The 20,000-nt window shown below is 45.9% G+C and overlaps 1 protein-coding gene across 4 annotated transcripts in view; it reads left to right on the forward strand.

Annotated features, from left to right (window-relative positions):
- The window catches only part of zfhx4 (zinc finger homeobox 4), a 109,418-nt gene that overhangs the window by 84,916 nt on the left and 4,502 nt on the right, over positions 1-20,000 (forward strand). For 3 of the 4 annotated variants that reach the window (XM_055881581.1, XM_055881580.1, XM_055881583.1), the window contains exons 7-11: positions 22-111; positions 12,015-12,148; positions 12,935-13,141; positions 13,737-13,857; positions 14,109-19,517. In XM_055881581.1, coding sequence (XP_055737556.1) covers positions 22-111; positions 12,015-12,148; positions 12,935-13,141; positions 13,737-13,857; positions 14,109-19,517 — 5,961 coding nt within the window. The remainder of the gene's footprint in view (positions 1-21; positions 112-12,014; positions 12,149-12,934; positions 13,142-13,736; positions 13,858-14,108; positions 19,518-20,000) is intronic. The other variant, XM_055881584.1, reaches the window with a different exon arrangement.

Raw genomic sequence — 20,000 nt, forward strand, 5'->3', positions numbered from 1 at the left:
CTGTGTTTACTTTTCTCTCAGAAGAGCCATGTGATGACGAAGCCCCCCTTCCTCCCCGCTCTTCCTCCAGGCCTGGCCTCATTGACAGAGAGCTGGCTGACAGAGAACACAGTAAGAACACACACACCAACCCATACCTTCAACCCATCTATGTGTGTGTAGCATGTGAAGGCTTCCGACTAGCCTTTCTAAACACTCCATCAGAGAGAGAGAATGAGAGAGAGCACAGTAGAATACCAGAAACAGCACAGTAGAATACCAGAAACAGCACAGAAGAATACCAGAAACAGCACAGCAGAGTACCAGAAACAGCACAGTAGAATACCAGAAACAGCACAGCAGAATACCAGAAACAGCACAGTAGAATACCAGAAACAGCACAGTAGAATACCAGAAACAGCACAGCAGAATACCAGAAACAGCACAGTAGAATACCAGAAACAGCACAGCATAATACCAGAAACAGCACAGTAGAATACCAGAAACAGCACAGTAGAATACCAGAAACAGCACAGTAGAATACCAGAAACAGCACAGCAGAGTACCAGAAACAGCACAGCAGAATACCAGAAACAGCACAGCAGAATACCAGAAACAGCACAGTAGAATACCAGAAACAGCACAGCAGAATACCAGAAACAGCACAGCAGAGTACCAGAAACAGCACAGCAGAATACCAGAAACAGCACAGTAGAATACCAGAAACAGCACAGCAGAATACCAGAAACAGCACAGCAGAATACCAGAAACAGCACAGCAGAATACCAGAAACAGCACAGCAGAATACCAGAAACAGCACAGCAGAATACCAGAAACAGCACAGTAGAATACCAGAAACAGCACAGTAGAATACCAGAAACAGCACAGCAGAATACCAGAAACAGCACAGTAGAATACCAGAAACAGCACAGCAGAATACCAGAAACAGCACAGTAGAATACCAGAAACAGCACAGCAGAGTACCAGAAACAGCACAGCAGAATACCAGAAACAGCACAGTAGAATACCAGAAACAGCACAGTAGAATACCAGAAACAGCACAGTAGAATACCAGAAACAGCACAGCACAGCAGAGTACCAGAAACAGCACAGTAGAATACCAGAAACAGCACAGTAGAATACCAGAAACAGCACAGCAGAGTACCAGAAACAGCACAGCAGAATACCAGAAACAGCACAGTAGAATACCAGAAACGGCACAGCAGAATACCAGAAACAGCACAGTAGAATACCAGAAACAGCACAGTAGAATACCAGAAACAGCACAGCAGAATACCAGAAACAGCACAGCAGAATACCAGAAACAGCACAGCAGAATACCAGAAACAGCACAGTAGAATACCAGAAACAGCACAGTAGAATACCAGAAACAGCACAGTAGAATACCAGAAACAGCACAGTAGAATACCAGAAACAGCACAGCAGAATACCAGAAACAGCACAGTAGAATACCAAAAACAGCACAGTAGAATACCAGAAACAGCACAGCAGAATACCAGAAACAGCACAGTAGAGTACCAGAAACAGCACAGTAGAATACCAGAAACAGCACAGCAGAATACCAGAAACAGCACAGTAGAATAGCAGAAACAGTACAGCAGAATACCAGAAACAGCACAGTAGAATACCAGAAACAGCACAGTAGAATACCAGAAACAGCACAGTAGAATACCAGAAACAGCACAGCAGAATACCAGAAACAGCACAGTAGAATACCAGAAACAGTACAGAAGAATACCAGAAACAGCACAGAAGAATACCAGAAAGCAACCAGTAACCAAAATGTCCAAACCCTCTTAGATAACTTTCTGGATACCACATTCCCTCACAGTAAAGAAGGCGTCAATCTAGCAGTAAAAAACATCAACTATATATACAGGAAAAGAAGCACAACTGAAATTGATAAAAAACAAAAGAAAAAAGACCACAGATGCCAACTGGTTTGATGCAGATTTTAAAATTATAAGGAAAAAACTTAGAATACTATCCAACCAAAAGCACAGAGACCCAAATAATGGTGAATTACGCCTTTAATACTGTGAAAATTTAAAACTCTATAAACGTACATTCAGAACCAAAAAAGCACAGTACAACAGCAAGCAGCTGACACTAATTGAGGAGTCCATAAACACAAACAAATTCTGACAAAATTGGAGAAAACAAAAAAAAATCTAAACAAGAGGAATTAGCGAAACAAAATGATGACATATGGACAACCCATTTTAAAACACTCTACAACACCGTTCAAATTGACACAAACGCAGAACAACGCCAAATTCATGAGAAGTTGAATGGATTAGAAAAGGTATAAAGGACAATCAAAATCCATTGGACTCCCCAATTACTGACCAGGAGCTCTATAAGAAACTTCAGGCCCTCAAATTTTTATAAAAAAGCATGCGGACCTGAATGGCATCCTAAATGAGATGCTCAAACTCACTAGTGCAAAATTTAAATTGGCTATATTAAAACTGTTTAATTTGGTCCTGAGTGTAGGTTATTTCCCTGACATCTGGAATCAAGGACTCATAACCCCAATCTTTAAGAATGGAGACAAATTTGACCCAAACAATTACAGAGACATTTGTGTGAACGGTAACCTAGGGATGGTTTTCTGTAGTATTATAAATGTAAGAGCTCTACATTTCCTTAATAAGCACAATGTCTTGAGTAAAAGCCAAATTGGATTTATATCAAAACATTGCACGACTGATCATATTTACATCCTACACACCCTAATAGATAAACATGTCAAACCAAAATATTACCAAAATATACGCTTGCTTTATAGACTTCCAAAAAGCTTTTGATTCTATTTGGCGTACAGGATGTGTTCTACAAAGTTATTGAAAGTGGTGTAGGAGGTAAAACATATGACATAATTAAATCAATGTATACTGGCAATAGGTGCAGCATTAAAATTGGCAAAAGAACAGAATTCTTTAACCAGGGGCGGGGCCTTTGCCAGGGTTGTAATCTGAGCCCTGCTCTCTTCAATATTTACATCAACGAATTGGCCACTATTCTAGAAAAATCCTCAGCCCCTGGTGTTAGTCTCCACAATTCAGAGATTAAATGCCGACTCTTCGCAGTTACCCACAGCACATGGCCTACAGCAGAGCTTGGACCTGCTAGAGCAGTACTGCCAGACCTGGGCCGGATCTCAGGGAATTAGACCAAAGTTCTCAATTGGTACAACATATATAGAGTACTGCACACACTACAATTACTTAGGTTTAAAAATAAGCTCAACTGGACACCATAATGATGCAGTGAATGAACTGAGAGAGAAAGCACGCAGGGCATTCTAAGCCATTAAAAAAACAAATTAAAATTGAAATACCTATTAAAATTTGGCTAAAACTATTTGAATGTGTCATTGAACCAATTGCACTTTATGGCAGCGAGGTATGGGGTCCACTTGCAAAACAAGATTTCATCAAATGGGACAAACACCCCATTGAAACCCTGTATGCAGAGTTCTGTAAGATTCTGTAAGATTCTCCTACATGTCCAGAGGAAAACAATGCATGCAGGGCAGAATTAGGCCAATATCCACTAATAATAAAAACTCAAAAAAGAGCAATTAAGTTTTTGGAAACATCTAAAATACAATGACCCCCTCTCATATCATTACCAAGCCCTTCAATGCCAAGAGCTGAGCAAAGAAAAAAGTCCCCTCATCCAGCTGGTCCTGGGGCTGAGTTCACAAACATGTTCTACTAACACACTGAAGCCTCAGGACCAGAACATCCAATCAATCAGAATAAAATAAATTACAACACAGTCAAAACAAACTACATTGCTTATTGGGAAACACAAGCACAAACACAAAGCAAAATGCAGTGCTATCTGGCCCCCTAAATTGACAGTACACCATGGTTAACGATGTGACCATGGTTACTGATCAAAACCTTAGAAAAACCTTGACAAATTACGGGCTCAATGAGCACAGCCTTGCCATTGAGAAGGGTAGACACAGGAAAACCTGGCTCCCTGTAGAGGAAAGGCTGTGCAACCACTGCACAACAGCAGAACCTGAGACAGAGCTGCATTTCCTGACTAAATGTAAAAAACTAAAACAATTAGAGAGTGTAATTTCCCCAAATTTGAAACCCTTATTCAAGGTTTCAAAGACCTCTCTGATGAGAGTAGGCTACCAGTCCTGTTGGGGGAGACGCAGAGAGCTGTGGGTTGGCAGCGCACTACATTGCTGCCTGCCATAAGATGAGGGACAGTGTCTGACAGACCAATCAACCTGCACATGTACTCTACTGTATAATTATTGTTGTTGTTCAATGTATGGTTATTTTGACCCTTGGTTATTTTTCTTACTGTTGTCACGTTGACAATTTTGATTCTTCTTATTTTAATATTGTAAATATCCAAAGTAAGCTTTGGCAATATGTATATTGTTACGTCATGCCAATAAAGCAAATTGAATTTAATTGAGAGAGAGAGAGAGAAAGATAATGAGAGAGAGAAGAAGAGAGAAGAAGAGAGAGAGAGAAAGATAATGAGAGAGAAAGAAAGAGAGAGAGAGGGGGAGAGAGAGAGAATGAGAGAGAGAGAAAGAAAGAAAAATAATGAGAGAGAAAGATAATGAGAGAGAGAGAGAGAGGAGAGAGAGAGAGGATGGAGAGAGAAAGATAATGAGAGAGAAAGAAAGAGACAGAGAGCGAGCGAGAGGAGGGAGTGAGAGGAGGGAGAGAGAGCGAGAGGAGGGAGTGAGAGTGAGTGAGAGGAAGGAGTGAGAGAGAGCGAGAGGAGGGAGTGAGAGAGAGTGAGAGGAGGGAGTGAGTGAGAGGGGGGAGTGAGCGTGAGTGAGAGGAAGGAGTGAGAGTGAGTGAGAGGAGGGAGTGAGAGAGTGAGAGGAGGGAGTGAGTCAGAGAAAGGGAGTGGGAGTGAGTGAGAGGATGGAGTGAGAGAGAGAGAGAGAGAGAGAGAGAGGGGATAAATTAGAGAATATAACCATCCAGTGACCAGACCCCAGATTATTTTTTAATCAAATCAGTTGGCATGCTTGTAATTCATAAGCTCCTTGTATTAATCTTGCCTGTACTTGTGCCCTCTCCGATGACATATTCATTTTTCATAAGCGCAGGATTAGACAGCACGCATGTATATGTTTTACTAATATCGCACCACATCCTTGTAACCCTTAAATTAGTTTTTCCCCCTCTCCCTCTCGTTTTTTATTTTGTTTTGTTCCATCCATCATTTGCCTGATAGACCCTGGCCAATGTATGTCCCCATCACAAAGCTTTTTGCTGAATGGGAATTTAAAAGAGAGAAAAATGACACACACAAAAGACATACTCTGCATCCGTTTGTAATGTAAGGATGGTGGTGCATGATCAGAGAAGAGAGGCCCTGTGTTCTAATGGCTGTAACATCCCCTGGAGCTAGCTAGCATCTGGTCTGGCCGTCCCCTTGCTTGGCTTGGCTACATCGAATTTATCCAAATATCCACTCACATCACATGGCCTGTTTATGGATGAGATGGAAATCCATGCCCGAGATGAATATTACATGGCCTCACTCTCTACCTTATTCTCCCTCCTGCATGCTATACCTAGCTCCATAATGTTGGGTTCAGTGGAGCAGAAGGAGTGCTGAGAGAGACAGCGAGGGCTATTCGTTAGCTAGTCAACGATCTCTCAGCTCACACACACACACACCGAGCTAGTCATCTATCGCTCAGCTCTATGTCAGTGGCAGGGAACAAAGTCAATGCAGTTGTAAATGAGAGTCGCAGTTGTCACAGTTGTAGTCGCAGTTGTAAATGAGAACTTGTTTTCAACTGGCCTACCTGGTTAAATGAAGGTGAAAAAATACAAATCAAAATGCATTTACACTCCCGTATTACCAGCAGTATCATTACCAGCAGCATGGTCTGATTTGGTCTGGCCTGGTTTGGCCTGGTCTGGTTTGGTCTGGTCTGGTTTGGTCTGGCCTGGTTTGGTCTGGCCTGGTTTCGTCTGGTCTAGTCTGGCCTGGCCTGTTCTGGTTTGACCTGGTCTAGTCTGGCCAGGTCTGGTTTTGCCTGGTCTGCTCTGGCCTGGTCTGGTTTGGTCTGGTTTGGCCTGTTCTGGCCTGGTCTGGTTGCTTGTTGTTGTGCTCTGCTCTTATTTTGCTCTTTTCCAGCTTAAAAAGTGAGATTTAGATTTAGTGTGTCCATCTCCGTGCCCAATCTGCGATGAGGATAATTGTAAAACACACAGCAGTAAACTCCGGGGAGGCAGCTTAAACACAAACCACATATCCAAGACCGAGATCTCTTAAACAAAGAGTCACAGAGAGAGAGAGAGAGATGGAGAGAAAGAGGGAGAGGTGGAGAGAGATGGAGAAAAAGAGAGGTGGAGAGAGAGAGAGATGGAGAGAGAGAGAGATGGAGAGGGAGAGATGAGAGCTTTTCCCTTGCTTCATTGACATTGTCTTTTTTTAATCCAGTGTCATTTTAGATGAATTCTAATCCATGTTTCATTTTCCATGCAAATGTCCCTATGTGGATTAATTCCAGATTGCTTTGTGCAGTGTAGAGATGGAGCATGTCAGTGGTATGGCTTAGGGGCCTCTCTTTATAAATATCTTACTAAACAAAGACCCTGCATGTAAATCATCCTGTCAGCTAAGGAAATTACTGACTCTACCTGCTTCAAATTAGCAAGGAAATTAGTCATTGTTTGTTTGGCCCAATGTTGTTGTATTCATTTCTCATAAAATTTGAATTCTACAGATGAGTGAAACGAAACGGGATAAGTATGCAAACGAGATCAAATCTGGAATATTTTAGATGAATAAATTCCTATTTGCAAAACATGTTTGTTTGCACGGATGTGTCCCATAAATTTAGCCAGATTTGAAATTAGGGTTGGTCAATCTCTGCCGTTCCTAGATGTTAGATTAAAATATATTAAACATATTAGCATATTTAATTATAAGCCTACAGCTATTAGTTTTATTTTGATTTTAATCATTGCGTGGGTGAATGTCTTGATCAATTTGTCAAATGTGACATCCGCTCCCTTCATATTCATCTCTCATTAAAAACAAGACGAGGATGAGAAAATAAAAAAAGGCAACAAATAAAAATAGATTGCCTAAAAAATGGCATTAATTAAAATATACTTAATTTGGTCATTAGTTCCCCTCGAAAACATCTAGGTGCCTCTGTCCGTGTAACTTAGTGTGCTGCTGTTTGCCTGGCTGTGCTGCTCTGTCCGTGTGACTTAGTGTGCTGCTGTTTGCCTGGCTGTGCTGCTCTGTCCATGTGACTTAGTGTGCTGTTGTTTGCCTGGCTGTGCTGCTCTGTCCGTGTGACTTAGTGTGCTGCTGTTTGCCTGGCTGTGCTGCTCTGTCCGTGTGACTTAGTGTGCTGCTGTTTGCCTGGCTGTGCTGCTCTGTCCGTGTGACTTAGTATGCTGTTGTTTGCCTGGCTGTGCTGCTCTGTCCGTGGGAGTGTGGCATTCTAATGTTTTCAGGTGACTCTGAGGTTAGGATAATACATAACCTTAGACCACTAGGCCTCTAAATCAACCTCTCTCTTTCCCTTTTCTCCCTCCTCTCTTTCTCTTTCTCTCTCTTCCCCACCCATCGCTCCCTCTCTCTCTCCCTCAATTCCTCTCCCCCCTCTCTCTCTCCCCCTTCTCTATCTCTCCCTCCATTTTGCTCTCTCTACCTTTCTCCCACCCTCCCTCTTTCTCTCTGTCCATTGTCAGAGTAAATTTACTGCCCTGTAACCTAAGCCCCTCTGCCAAATCTCAGGACTGCTAAATTGAATAGTAAATCCAACCAGCCTCTGACCAGCAGAGCCCTCTTAACAAAATCTTAGAAATATATATTATTTTACTGACTTGTACCCAATATTGTATTGCTCTATTTTAATTTTAATAGATTGTTTATGTTTAAAGACTAGATAGTGATTATGTATTTCTAAAGAAAAATGTGATAACACGTAATAACACATGAACCTCCGGTTTTTGTGAAAATGAAGTTTGCTGCGTTAGATTTACCGTAAAGGGCGCATGCAGAAATAGGTATGTGAGAAAACCATTAGGAGCGATTCTATTGTCGGCATTGCTTTTGAGTAACAATTTAGGACAGAATTATCCTGGTGTTCAAGAGAGAACTGGATTGGACACACTGGTGTATGTGTTTGAGTGTGTATCTGTGTACGTCATGCACACATTTGTATGTGCGTATATATGTGTGTATACTTGTGACTGTGTATACACTTGGCGTCCTAACTACCATTGACAGTAGTAAATAAAGATGGGTGGGGAAGCATGGTTGTTTTCTCTCCTGCGATGCAAACGGTCTGAACGTCATAAATCACTTTTTGATTTATCTAATCAGCCAAGGTCCTGCTGTAGCCAGCCATTTGTCATTGTAGGAGGAACCTTGTCAGGCCTGTTCCTCGCCCTCGCCTCATCGCCCCACTGCCTCTCCGACGCACTGCACAGCATCAGGACACGCAGGGAGAGAGAGAAAATAGGAGCGTCATTAAGTGTGAGGCTCAGAAACAAATGAGAATGAGACGTCTTTCTCTCTTTCTCTCTCCCCCGCCTCTCTCCCCCCACATCTTTTTATTTTCTTTATGACCATTCAGGGGCCAAGGAAGAAAAGGACAGTGTGTTAGATGGAGATAGGTAGCAAAGAATTAGACACCAGCTATCATGTACAGTCAAGTGCATAGATGTAGTGTACATAGTTTCCCTACTCAAGTTGATCACATCATCTCGTGAAAGGCTCTGTGTAATTCCACTTACAATATGGATGAGAGGCATCTATAGTTTTGAATTCCACTGTGTGGGTCTTGAAATGGTCGCATGCATATGATGCATTTGCGGCGCTCGCCACCCAGCCCTGTGTAAAGTGGTTGAAGAGGGATTCCATTTTGTCCATGTTCAAGGTTGCGTGACAGTTTGTCTCTTCAGACAGTGGAGTGCCGCCTTGACTGTGACGGACCTATAAACCTTGATGAAAACAGCATGATGATTAAGAAAAGAAATCAGTAGGACACACACACACACACACACACACACGCTATACATTCACATTCAATATGATGACAATAATGTCAGTGGGGGCTACGCGTCTGTCTTCTCCTCGCCAGATTGTCAGTGTGTTTGCAACTGCCTCTTGTCCAGCAATCTCCTCCTCTCTCCTCCTGGATGTCATTTAGTTGTAAATTGACTGGAAGATGGAGGGAGAAAATTGAAAGATGAAATTAGAAACGGTCATAATAAATGGAGGGAAGGAGAGAGTAGAGAAAAGGTCAGGTGATTGTGATGGGTGTGACGAGACCAGACCCAACTGGCCAATGAGCTGGTAGGGTTTACTGTCATGAGATGTATGTGACATGGCTCACACACACACACACACACACACACACACACACACACACACACACACACACACACACACACACACACACACACACACACACACACACACACACACACACACACACACACACACACACACACACACACACACCAGCCCTGCAGGGCCATCAATGACCAGCGAAGGGTTACCTTCATATTCCAGGCTGCAGAGAATTTCTCAGATGCTGTTGGAAATTCACATTGTGATTTCTTTTCTCTCCCTCTATTTTTTTATTTTCTTCTTCGCCTCACTCTGTCACTTTTCTTGACAGGCCAATATTTCAGACTGCAGATATAGGGGGATTACATATAAAATAAGTGGAAGTCCGCTTAATGCAGCAGAATTGAAATGCGTGAACGAGTGGGAGGAATTGATATGCACCGAGCACAAATACAGGGCAGGGAATAATATGGAATACAACATGTTGTTTTCTTCTTCTCTCCATGTATCAATGCTTTCCTTTTTGTATTTGTGCGACTACAGTGAAGCGTTGAGTTGCAAGAATGAGACTCACAATATTGCCTTGAGTAACCAGACAAGGGAGAGAGAGAAGAGGGAGAGGAGGGGATAGAGAGAGAGAGGGGGGGAGAGGAGATAGAAAAAGAGAGAGAGAGGAGGAGATAGACAGAGAGAGAGAGGAAGAGAGAGGAGGAGATAGAAAAAGAGAGAGGGGGGGGAGAGGAGGAGATAGCAAAAGAGAGAGGGAGGGAGAGGAGGAGATAGAAAAAGAGAAAATGAGAGGGAGGGAGAGGAGGAGATAGAAAAAGAGAGAGAGCGAGGGAGAGGAGGAGATAGAAAAAGAGAGAGAGAGAGAGGGAGAGGAGGAGATAGAAAAAGAGAGAGAGAGAGGAGGAGATAGAAAGAGAGAGAGAGGAGGAGATAGACAGAGAGAGAGAGAGAGGAGGAGATAGAAAAAGAGAGAGAGAGAGGAGGAGATAGAAAGAGAGAGAGAGAGGAGGAGATAGAAAAAGAGAGAGAGGGGGAGGGAGAGGATGAGATAGAAAAAGAGAGAGAGAGAGGAGGAGATAGAAAAAGAGAGAGGGGGGGAGAGGAGGAGATAGAAAAAGAGAGGGAGGGAGAGGAGGAGATAGAAAAAGAGAAAATGAGAGGGAGGGAGAGGAGGAGATAGAAAAAGAGAGAGAGAGGAGGAGATAGAAAGAGAGAGAGAGAGGAGGAGATAGACAGAGAGAGAGAGAGGAGGAGATAGAAAGAGAGAGAGAGAGGAGGAGATAGAAAAAGAGAGAGAGGGGGAGGGAGAGGATGAGATAGAAAAAGAGAGAGAGAGAGGAGGAGATAGAAAAAGAGAGAGCGAGAGGGAGGGAGAGGAGGAGATAGAAAAAGAGAGAGAGAGAGAGAGGGAGGGAGAGGAGGAGATAGAAAAAGAGTGAGAGAGAGAGGAGGAGATAGAAAAAGAAAGCGAGAGGAGATAGAAAAAGAGAGAGAGGGGGGGAGGGAGAGGAGGAGATAGAAAAAGAGAGAGAGATGAGGATATAGACAGAGAGAGAGAGAGAGAGAGAGAGAGAGAGAGAGAGAGAGAGAGAGAGAGAGAGAGAGAGAGAGAGAGATATACATAGAGGGAGGGAGAGAGGAGAGGTAGAAAAAGAGAGAGAGAGAGGGACGGAGAGGAGGAGATAGAAAATGAGAGAGAGAGGAGGAGATAGAAAAAGAGAGAGAGGGAGAGAGAGGAGGATATAGACAGACAGAGAGAGAGGGAGAGAGAGAGAGAGGAGGAGATAGAGAGGGAGAAGCAGAGAGGGAGGGAGAGGGAGAGAGAGAGGAGATAGACAGAGAAAGGAGCGTAGTGGGGTGCTACTGCTGTTTCTTTGTGTTGTGCAGAGAGAGTAAATTGCACTGGCAGAGTGTAGCTACACACACACACACACACACACACACACACACACACACACACACACACACACACACACACACACACACACACACACACACACACACACACACACACACACACACACACACACACACACAGTTTGGCTGTATCTAAGGATGAGGTAATGAAAGATTTATCAGTGGGCAGCAGCGTCTCTATATACAACCAGAGGCTGATCTCTTAGCATTGGGTTCTGCTGCAGTCACGTAAACCACCTCCCCACCTCCAGCCGTGACCAGGAAACGGCCTGAATATTTAGTGTGTGTGTTTGCAGATGTGTGTGTATGTGTACATGTTTGCCTGATTGTGTACGTGTGTGTGTTTGGAGGAAGAGGGGTGCTAGATGCATATGGCCTAATGAAGTGTATAATATTACCATAACATTTTGTGTATGTCTTGCTGTGATAATGAGGCTGGTTTGATTTTCTCTCCATTTCTCCATGTCCTCGGGGCAGAAGGACTCAATGTATATGAATGATAATTAGGAGGGTGATACAATAGGTCGACACTTCTAGCCCCACAGCCAATGTCTGTCACAAGATGAAAATCACGATGAAAATCACCACGTGTCCATCTGTATTTTAATTTGATACACATTATTTGTGACAGACATTGATTAATTGACCATTTTTTTGCCTTCATCCATTGAGAACTATGATTTTACTAGAATATATTTTTTTATAACAGAGATACAACACAATAAAATCATTTTCCTCTGTGCTGTCTTGTGTTTTAGGAGTGAACTCTCTGTCTAAAGAGTCTCCTGGATCCAACGCTGTGGGAAAACGCTCCATGCTGACAGAGAGACAGAATGACAGCCCGCCCAAAAGGCCCAAGTCTGCAGAGGGGAGGACCAGCGTTAACGAGCAGGTATGCTAAGCTAACTGCTAATGCTCCATGATAAACCGACAGGTAAAGCTATATTTAACCAGATAGCAGGTATGCTAAGAGTAAATGTCCTAGAGAGTAGTGTGCTGTCAACAGAACTCAAAGGGTTAACCCTAAACTAATCCCTCACTGACAGAACACTTTAGCATCACCCATAGAACGTTCTCGCTCCTTTGTGTTCTTAAGTGGAATGCCTACCTGCCTGCACCAGGCAAGGCTAGGCCCTCTCCCGGTCCCTCTCTCTTTGCATGTCTTTAAATGATATGTGTTTTTAAATTAGATTATGAAGTATTAGCTTGTCTGGTGGAGGGCCCTGAGTGGAAGGAGGCCTGAGTCATTTCAGAAATGGATTACATTAAGGCAGGTGGCTGGGGGCGGCCATTTTAGGAGTACTCCCTGTAATGAGGGCTAGGCGGGACACGGGGAGGCGACACACCTTTGTCAGCTCTAATCTCCTGATTAGAAATTCCCTCCAATCATGTTTCCCACTAATAAAATTGCACGAGTCGAGGGGCTTAAGTGCATTACATGGAAAGGCGCTTGATCTACATTTTGTGTGTAAAGGTAAAGTGGGACGAGAACAGGGGTGGGGGGGTAGTTACGATTTGTTTAGCTGAGGGGAAATTCAGTTCAATCTTTTAGCCCTAAGTGCATGAGACATCTTCGGAGCACTCTGTCGTCTAGGTTTCTCAGTGCTGTTAAAAGTGACATGTTTTTACTTGTTCTGCAGTGTTTCCCAGTAATAAGCATGCTGTCTCTCTCTCCCAGCAGGTGCAGCAGTGCCCCTATTGTAACTACAGCAGTAAAGACGCCAACAGGATACAGCTCCACGTGGTGTCCCAGCATTCCATGCAGCAGCCAGTGATCAGCTGCCCACTGTGCCAAGACGTCCTGAGCAACAAGATCCACCTGCAGCTCCACCTCACACACCTGCACAGTGTGGCTCCAGACTGTGTTGAGAAACTGCTTATGACCGTATGTTTGATTCATAGATAACTTAAGAAAAAATGCGGAGGAAAAATCTAATTTGCTTCTAATGGCATTGCACGTACAGTACATTTTTCTCAATGTCTAAAGGTTCTCTGAAGAGTTTTCTTTAATCACTTTCAAGATCTATAATGTTGAAATGGCAAGTAGAAAAATGGCTTGGCTGTCCAGTGCTCCCTACAGTCCCATAACCAACTCTGGTCAGTGCTGTCACTGTGCAGTCCTATGCATTTATCCCACTCTCCCGAGAATACGTCATAAACCTGACAGTTAAGCAAATTCCACTTTCTGAAAATGACCTCTTTTTATTGTTGACAGGCTAGTTGAAAAGGACACCTCTTTAACATGTTTTTTGGTATTTGCGGTGAACTTTTTGACTCAACGTCTTAACCGCTGCACTATCATTATTGTTAATATCAATAAAAAATATTGTCAGCAGCACCTGCACCAATATTATAGTTATTAAATGATAGATTATCTGTTATTACATTTTATATTTTGATGCTTTTTAATACCATTTTGTTATAATGCATGTTGCAATTATGGATGTTATGATTAAGATGATGTTGTGTGACTTTGATAGGTGGCTGGGCCTGATGTGATGGTGCCCAATAACATGTTGCATCCTTCACCTGGACAAGACAACGCTCTGTCTCTGATGGATGCTTCTGCTGTTCTCTCTGAGAAGTATCGGAAGCCCACAGGTACGCAGAGCTCGTTTACCCCTGCCGCTATTGAATGCACTGTTTTGAGGTTGTTTGGAAAGTGTCATTATTTCACCATCTTGAGTTACAGTAAGTGTCCTTGGGTTGTAGAAGGGCCCTGCTACACAAATGAAACAAAATATTATTTATTTTCACCAGACAAGTTTTACATTTCCAGACATGATATTCAGTGCATTTGTACAATGTCTTTTGTTCATGAATTTAATTGGTTTTTCATTGTCCTTGCTCAGGGAACAGTTCCAAGGAAGAGATGACCAGCACAGGCCAAGGCAAGAGTGAACTAGACCTCCATGGAGAGGAACACAAACCCCCCAAGGATGGGTCTGAAGCCCCAGACTGGAAGAGGTCTGTTGTGGTCGGGCAGGATCGAAAGAGCCCTGACTCCCTCCAGGACCATCTGAACGACCTCCAGAGATGCCAGCAGCAACAGCAACAGCTCTCGGTCTCCGACCGCCACGTCTACAAATACCGCTGCAACCACTGCAGCCTGGCCTTCAAGACCATGCAGAAGCTGCAGATACATTCCCAGTACCATGCCATCCGGGCGGCCACCATGTGCAGCCTCTGCCAACGGAGCTTCCGGACATTCTTGGCTCTCCGGAAGCACTTGGAGAACGGACATCCGGAGCTGAGCGAAGCCGAGGTCCAGCAGCTCTGCGGCAGCCTGCAGGTAAACGGAGATTTCCTCTCCGAGAGCGAGGCCAGGGCCTACGAGGAGGCCCAGCAGGCCTTCGAACAGGAAATGGAGAAAGACGATGAGCTGGATCTGGAAGAGAAGGCCAGCCCAACAGGAAGTGACAGTAGCTCGTTGCTAGATGACATGGGAGCCGAAACTAAGCGAACCCTCCCCTTCAGGAAAGGCCCCAACTTCACCATGGAGAAGTTCCTGGACCCGTCCCGGCCGTACAAGTGCACGGTGTGTAAGGAGTCCTTCACCCAGAAAAACATCCTCCTGGTACACTACAACTCTGTCTCTCACCTGCACAAGCTGAAGAAGGTTCTCCAGGAGGCCTCGAGCCCGGTTCCTGCAGAGACCAACAACAATGTAGACAACAAACCATTCAAATGCAATATCTGCAATGTTGCCTACAGCCAAAGCTCAACCCTGGAGATCCACATGAGGTCTGTGCTGCATCAGACCAAAGCTAGAACTGCCAAAACAGAGACAAGCAGCAGCAGTAGCAGTGGAGGGAGTGGGAACACTAGTGGTGTGGCTCCATGCAGTAGCCCAGCCCCAAACGTACAAGGCAACAACACCAACTCAGACACTGCTAGAAGCGTGACGCCGTCGGCTAACAAAGAAAACACTGTAGATGCCAAAGAAGCCAAAAACAGCAGCAACAACGCAAAGCAAACTACTGATCATGTCTCTGCACAGCAAAGCCATCAGAACGCTCAGTCCCAAGCTCAGCTACAGATGCAGCTCCAACACGAGCTCCAGCAGCAGGCTGCCTTTTTCCAGCCCCAGTTCCTTAACCCGGCTTTCTTCCCCCAGTTCGGCATGACCCCAGAGGCTCTGCTTCAGTTCCAGCAGCCACAGTTCCTGTTCCCCTTCTACATCCCAGGGGCAGAATTCAACCTGAGCCCAGAGCTGGCTCTTCACTCAGCCGCCGCTTTCGGAATGCCAGGATTGACTGGTTCTTTCCTGGAAGACCTGAAGCAGCAGATGCAGCAGCAACACCAGCTACAGCAGGCTCAGGCTCAGCAGCAGGCTCAGGCTCAGCAGCAGGCTCAGCAACAGCAGCAACAAGCATCCCAGTTGCAGCTCCAGCAGCAGAAAAACCAGCAACTGCAGAGCCACAAGCCCAAAATGGAGCCCAATGCTGTGTCAGTGTCTGACATACAGATGTCCAGAGAGGCAGAAGAGCATCTGGAAAAACAAGAGAGCAAAGCAAAGATGGAGAATGGAGGGGATGGAGTCAGTGAGGGAGGAAAGGACAACAAAGACAAAAAGTCCAAGTTTCCCGAGCCACTGATTCCTCCTCCACGTATCGTGTCAGGAGCCAGAGGAAATGCAGCCAAGGCCCTTCTGGAGAACTTTGGATTTGAGCTGGTCATCCAGTACAATGAAAACAGGCAGAAAAACCAGAAGAAAAATAAAGAAGGAGAACAACAACAACAATCGCAAAAAGTGGAGATCAATAACGACAAGCTGGAATGTGGGATGTGTGGAAAGCTCTTCTCCAACATGCTTATTCTCAAAAGCCACCAAGAGCACATCCATGGACAGTTCTTCCCTTATGGAGAGCTGGAGAAGTTTGCCCAGCAGTACAGAGAGGCCTATGACAAGCTTTACCCCATTAACCCCCCTTCCCCAGAGACTCCCCCACCTCCGCCTCCCCCTCCTCCTCCCCCACCAGCCCCAGTGACCACCCAGCAAGCTCCCTCCAACTCCATGAGCAAGCCCCAGATCCAGGCCCCATCCCCTGCCCCTCAACAGGCTACCCAGCCCCAGCCACCACTCCCACCTCCCCCTCCTCCACCGCCCTCTGCACCCCCACAGGTTTCTCCCTCTTCCGTCCCACTAGATTTCTCCCTTTTCCCCCCTCTGATGATGCAGTCCATCCAGCACCAAGGGTTACACCCTCAACTCGCCCTGCAGATGCCTACAATGGACTCCCTGTCCTCTGATCTCACCCAGCTCTGTCAGCAGCAGTTAGGCCTCGATCCAAACTTCCTGAGGCAGTCCCAGTTCAAGCGCCCCCGAACCCGCATCACGGACGACCAGCTGAAGGTCCTCAGAGCTCACTTTGACATCAACAACTCGCCCAATGAGGAGCAGATTCAAGAGATGGCTGACAAGTCCGGCCTCCCCCAGAAAGTCATCAAGCACTGGTTCCGTAACACCCTCTTTAAAGAGAGGCAACGAAGCAAAGATTCTCCTTATAACTTCAACATTCCACCTATTACCACATTGGAGGATATTAGGCTGGAGTCCCAGTATAGTACACTGGAGTACTACAGGACTGATGCCACTTTGAACAAGAGGTCCTCCAGGACAAGGTTCACTGACTACCAACTGAGGGTCCTGCAGGACTTCTTTGACACAAACGCTTACCCGAAAGACGATGAGATTGAGCAGCTCTCCACTGTGCTTAACCTGCCATCAAGGGTCATCGTTGTGTGGTTCCAAAACGCCCGCCAGAAGGCCCGGAAGAGCTACGAGAACCAGGCAGATGCTAAAGACAACGAGAAGAAAGAACTGACGAATGAGCGCTACATCCGCACCAGCAACATGCAGTACCAGTGCAAGAAATGCAGTGTGGTGTTCCCGCGAATCTTTGACCTGATCACCCACCAGAAGAAGACGTGCTACAAGGATGAGGATGAGGAAGGGAATGAGGACAACCAATCTGAAGAGTACATGGATATGGGAGAGCCAGGCCCAGCTAAGCACCCAGAGTCATCCAAGCATCATCATGTAACAGCCACTAGCTCAGGTTCCAGCTCCCCTCTGATGCCCTCCCCTCGCCACAACCTGGGGAAGACCTCGCCCAAGCCTGAACCTCTCTCTGAGCCCAAACCTAAAGAGCCAGAACCTGCCCCTTCCCCAGTTATGATGAAGTCTCTACCAGAGCCCAGACCCTCCAAGGCCTCCACCCCTCAGCCACCCCCTCAGAAGACCTCCCAGTCCCAGATGTCCAGACCCCACTCCCAGCCTCAGTCAGCCGCCATCCCCTCCAGCCCCCTCTCCCTCGCCCTCTCCTCCCTCACTAACAGCCTCCCTCCCCAGATGCTCCAATACCAGTGCGACCAGTGCAAGATAGCCTTCCCAAGTGTTGAGCTATGGCAGGAGCACCAGCATATGCATTTCTTGGCTGCCCAGAACCAGTTCCTCCATTCCCAGTTCTTGGAAAGGCCCATGGACATGCCTTATATGATCTTCGACCCCAATAATCCTCTGATGACTAGCCAGCTGCTATCGGGAGGACTCCAGATGCCAATTCAAAGCGGCTCTGGTTTGTCCTCAGGCCCTGGCTCTGGCTCCATGAAGAGAAAACTAGACGAGAAAGAGGATGGATCCAATGAAAAAGATAACGGAAACATGACTGAAGAACAGCACAGAGACAAACGTCTCAGAACTACCATCACCCCAGAACAACTAGAGATCCTCTACGACAAATACTTGCTGGACTCCAATCCCACAAGGAAGATGCTGGATCACATCGCCCGTGAGGTCGGCCTGAAGAAGAGAGTGGTGCAGGTGTGGTTTCAGAACACACGCGCCCGAGAGAGAAAGGGACAGTTCAGAGCTTTGGGGCCCTCCCAGTCACACAAGAAATGCCCTTTTTGCCGGGCGCTGTTCAAGGCCAAGTCAGCTTTGGACAGCCATATCCGCTCTAGACACTGGCATGAAGCCAAACAGGCAGGGTTTAGTCTGCCCAATAGCCCACTGATGAACCAAGACGATGGAGGCGAGAGCCCACACAAGTACAACTTCTTTGAGTATCCACAGCTACCCACCAAGACTGAGCCGAATGAGTACGAGCTGCCGCCAGCCTCCTCAACGCCAGTCAAACCATCTGAGGCACCGTTAAAAAACTTATTGAGCCCTTCATCCTTAAAAACAGAAAATTGTGATGAATCTGAAGGGCTTAACATTAATTCTGCAGAGGCCTCATCCTACGACATCAACAACAAAATGGACTTTGACGAAACCTCGTCCATCAACACGGCCATAAGTGACGCCACAACCGGAGACGAAGGCAACAACGAGTTAGAGAGCCTCACGGCCAATGGAGGGGACAAGCTGGGATGCGACAGCAAGAGCAACCAGGCCCAGAGCTCTGACGGGGGTGGCGATGACCGCTTCCCCTTCAGCATGGTGAGCCCCTCCCTTAGCTACTCGGGCAAGGACGGAGACTCCTGCTCCTACTCCTACTCCTACTACAGCTCCAGAGATGACGACATGGACGACAACGACCAGAGCGAGACCTCCAGCCTGACCGACCCCAGCTCTCCCAGCCCCTTCGGAAGTGGAAACCCCTTCAAGTCTGGGAAGGGCAGCGGCAGTGGTGGCGATAGACCAGGCCACAAGCGCTTCAGGACTCAGATGAGCAACCTTCAGCTGAAAGTCCTCAAAGCTTGCTTTAGCGACTACCGCACACCAACCATGCATGAGTGTGAGATGCTGGGCAGCGAGATTGGCCTCCCCAAGCGCGTGATTCAGGTGTGGTTCCAGAATGCCCGCGCCAAGGAAAAGAAGTTCAAAATCAACATCGGAAAGCCATTCATGATCAGTCAAGGCGGGCCGGATGGGCCCCGGCCGGAGTGTACTTTGTGTGGTGTGAAGTACACTGCCCGGATGTCCATCCGCGACCACATCTTCTCCAAACAGCACATTGCTAAAGTGCAGGAGACTCTGGGCAACCAGGTGGACAGAGAGAAGGACTATCTAACGCCCACCACGGTCCGTCAGCTGATGGCTCAGCAGGAGATGGATCGTCTGAAAAAGGCCGGGAGCGACGGGTTCAGCAGCCTGGCCGCCCAGCAGCTTCAGACTGCAATGGACCAGAACAATGCACTTCACGGCCTCAGCCTGCCCTCAGGCTACCCCGGGATCTCTGGACTTCCGCCAGTACTACTTCCTGGGGTCAACGGGCCGTCCTCACTTCCTGTTTACCCACCCAACACACCTGGTGAGTTAGTATGACGAACATAGAACACACAGAGAATAGTAGCTTTATTATGAACATTTATTGTCCGTACTTTATATGCACAAAAGACTCTTTCTCTACTCTACTTTCTCTTCTCATTCCATTACCGTGTTGTTGTTGGTGGGTATAGAGATATTTTGACCAAACGTTGGAGATTTTGTAAAGGACACGTTAATGCATGATCTCAACGTTCAGTGCGGAACTACTAAGTCAAATAATAGTTTAAAAGCAAATGCATTTTTACCATTGGTTTTATTTGTGGTGTTTATTTCCCCTTCTCTCCTTTGATGTGGGTTTGGTATATTTATAATATCCTCATGTTGGTATCTCATAAGGCGCATGTGTCAATTTTGATCCATAACAAAATCTTTAAAAAATAAAATAAAGTATATCATAACTGCAAACATTTCCATAATGTCATACTGAACACTATTTCAATAGTAATGTTAGGGTGAATATAAATAT

The sequence above is a fragment of the Salvelinus fontinalis genome, chromosome 25 (genome assembly GCF_029448725.1).
Source record: "Salvelinus fontinalis isolate EN_2023a chromosome 25, ASM2944872v1, whole genome shotgun sequence".
Classification (NCBI taxonomy): Eukaryota; Metazoa; Chordata; class Actinopteri; order Salmoniformes; family Salmonidae; genus Salvelinus; species Salvelinus fontinalis.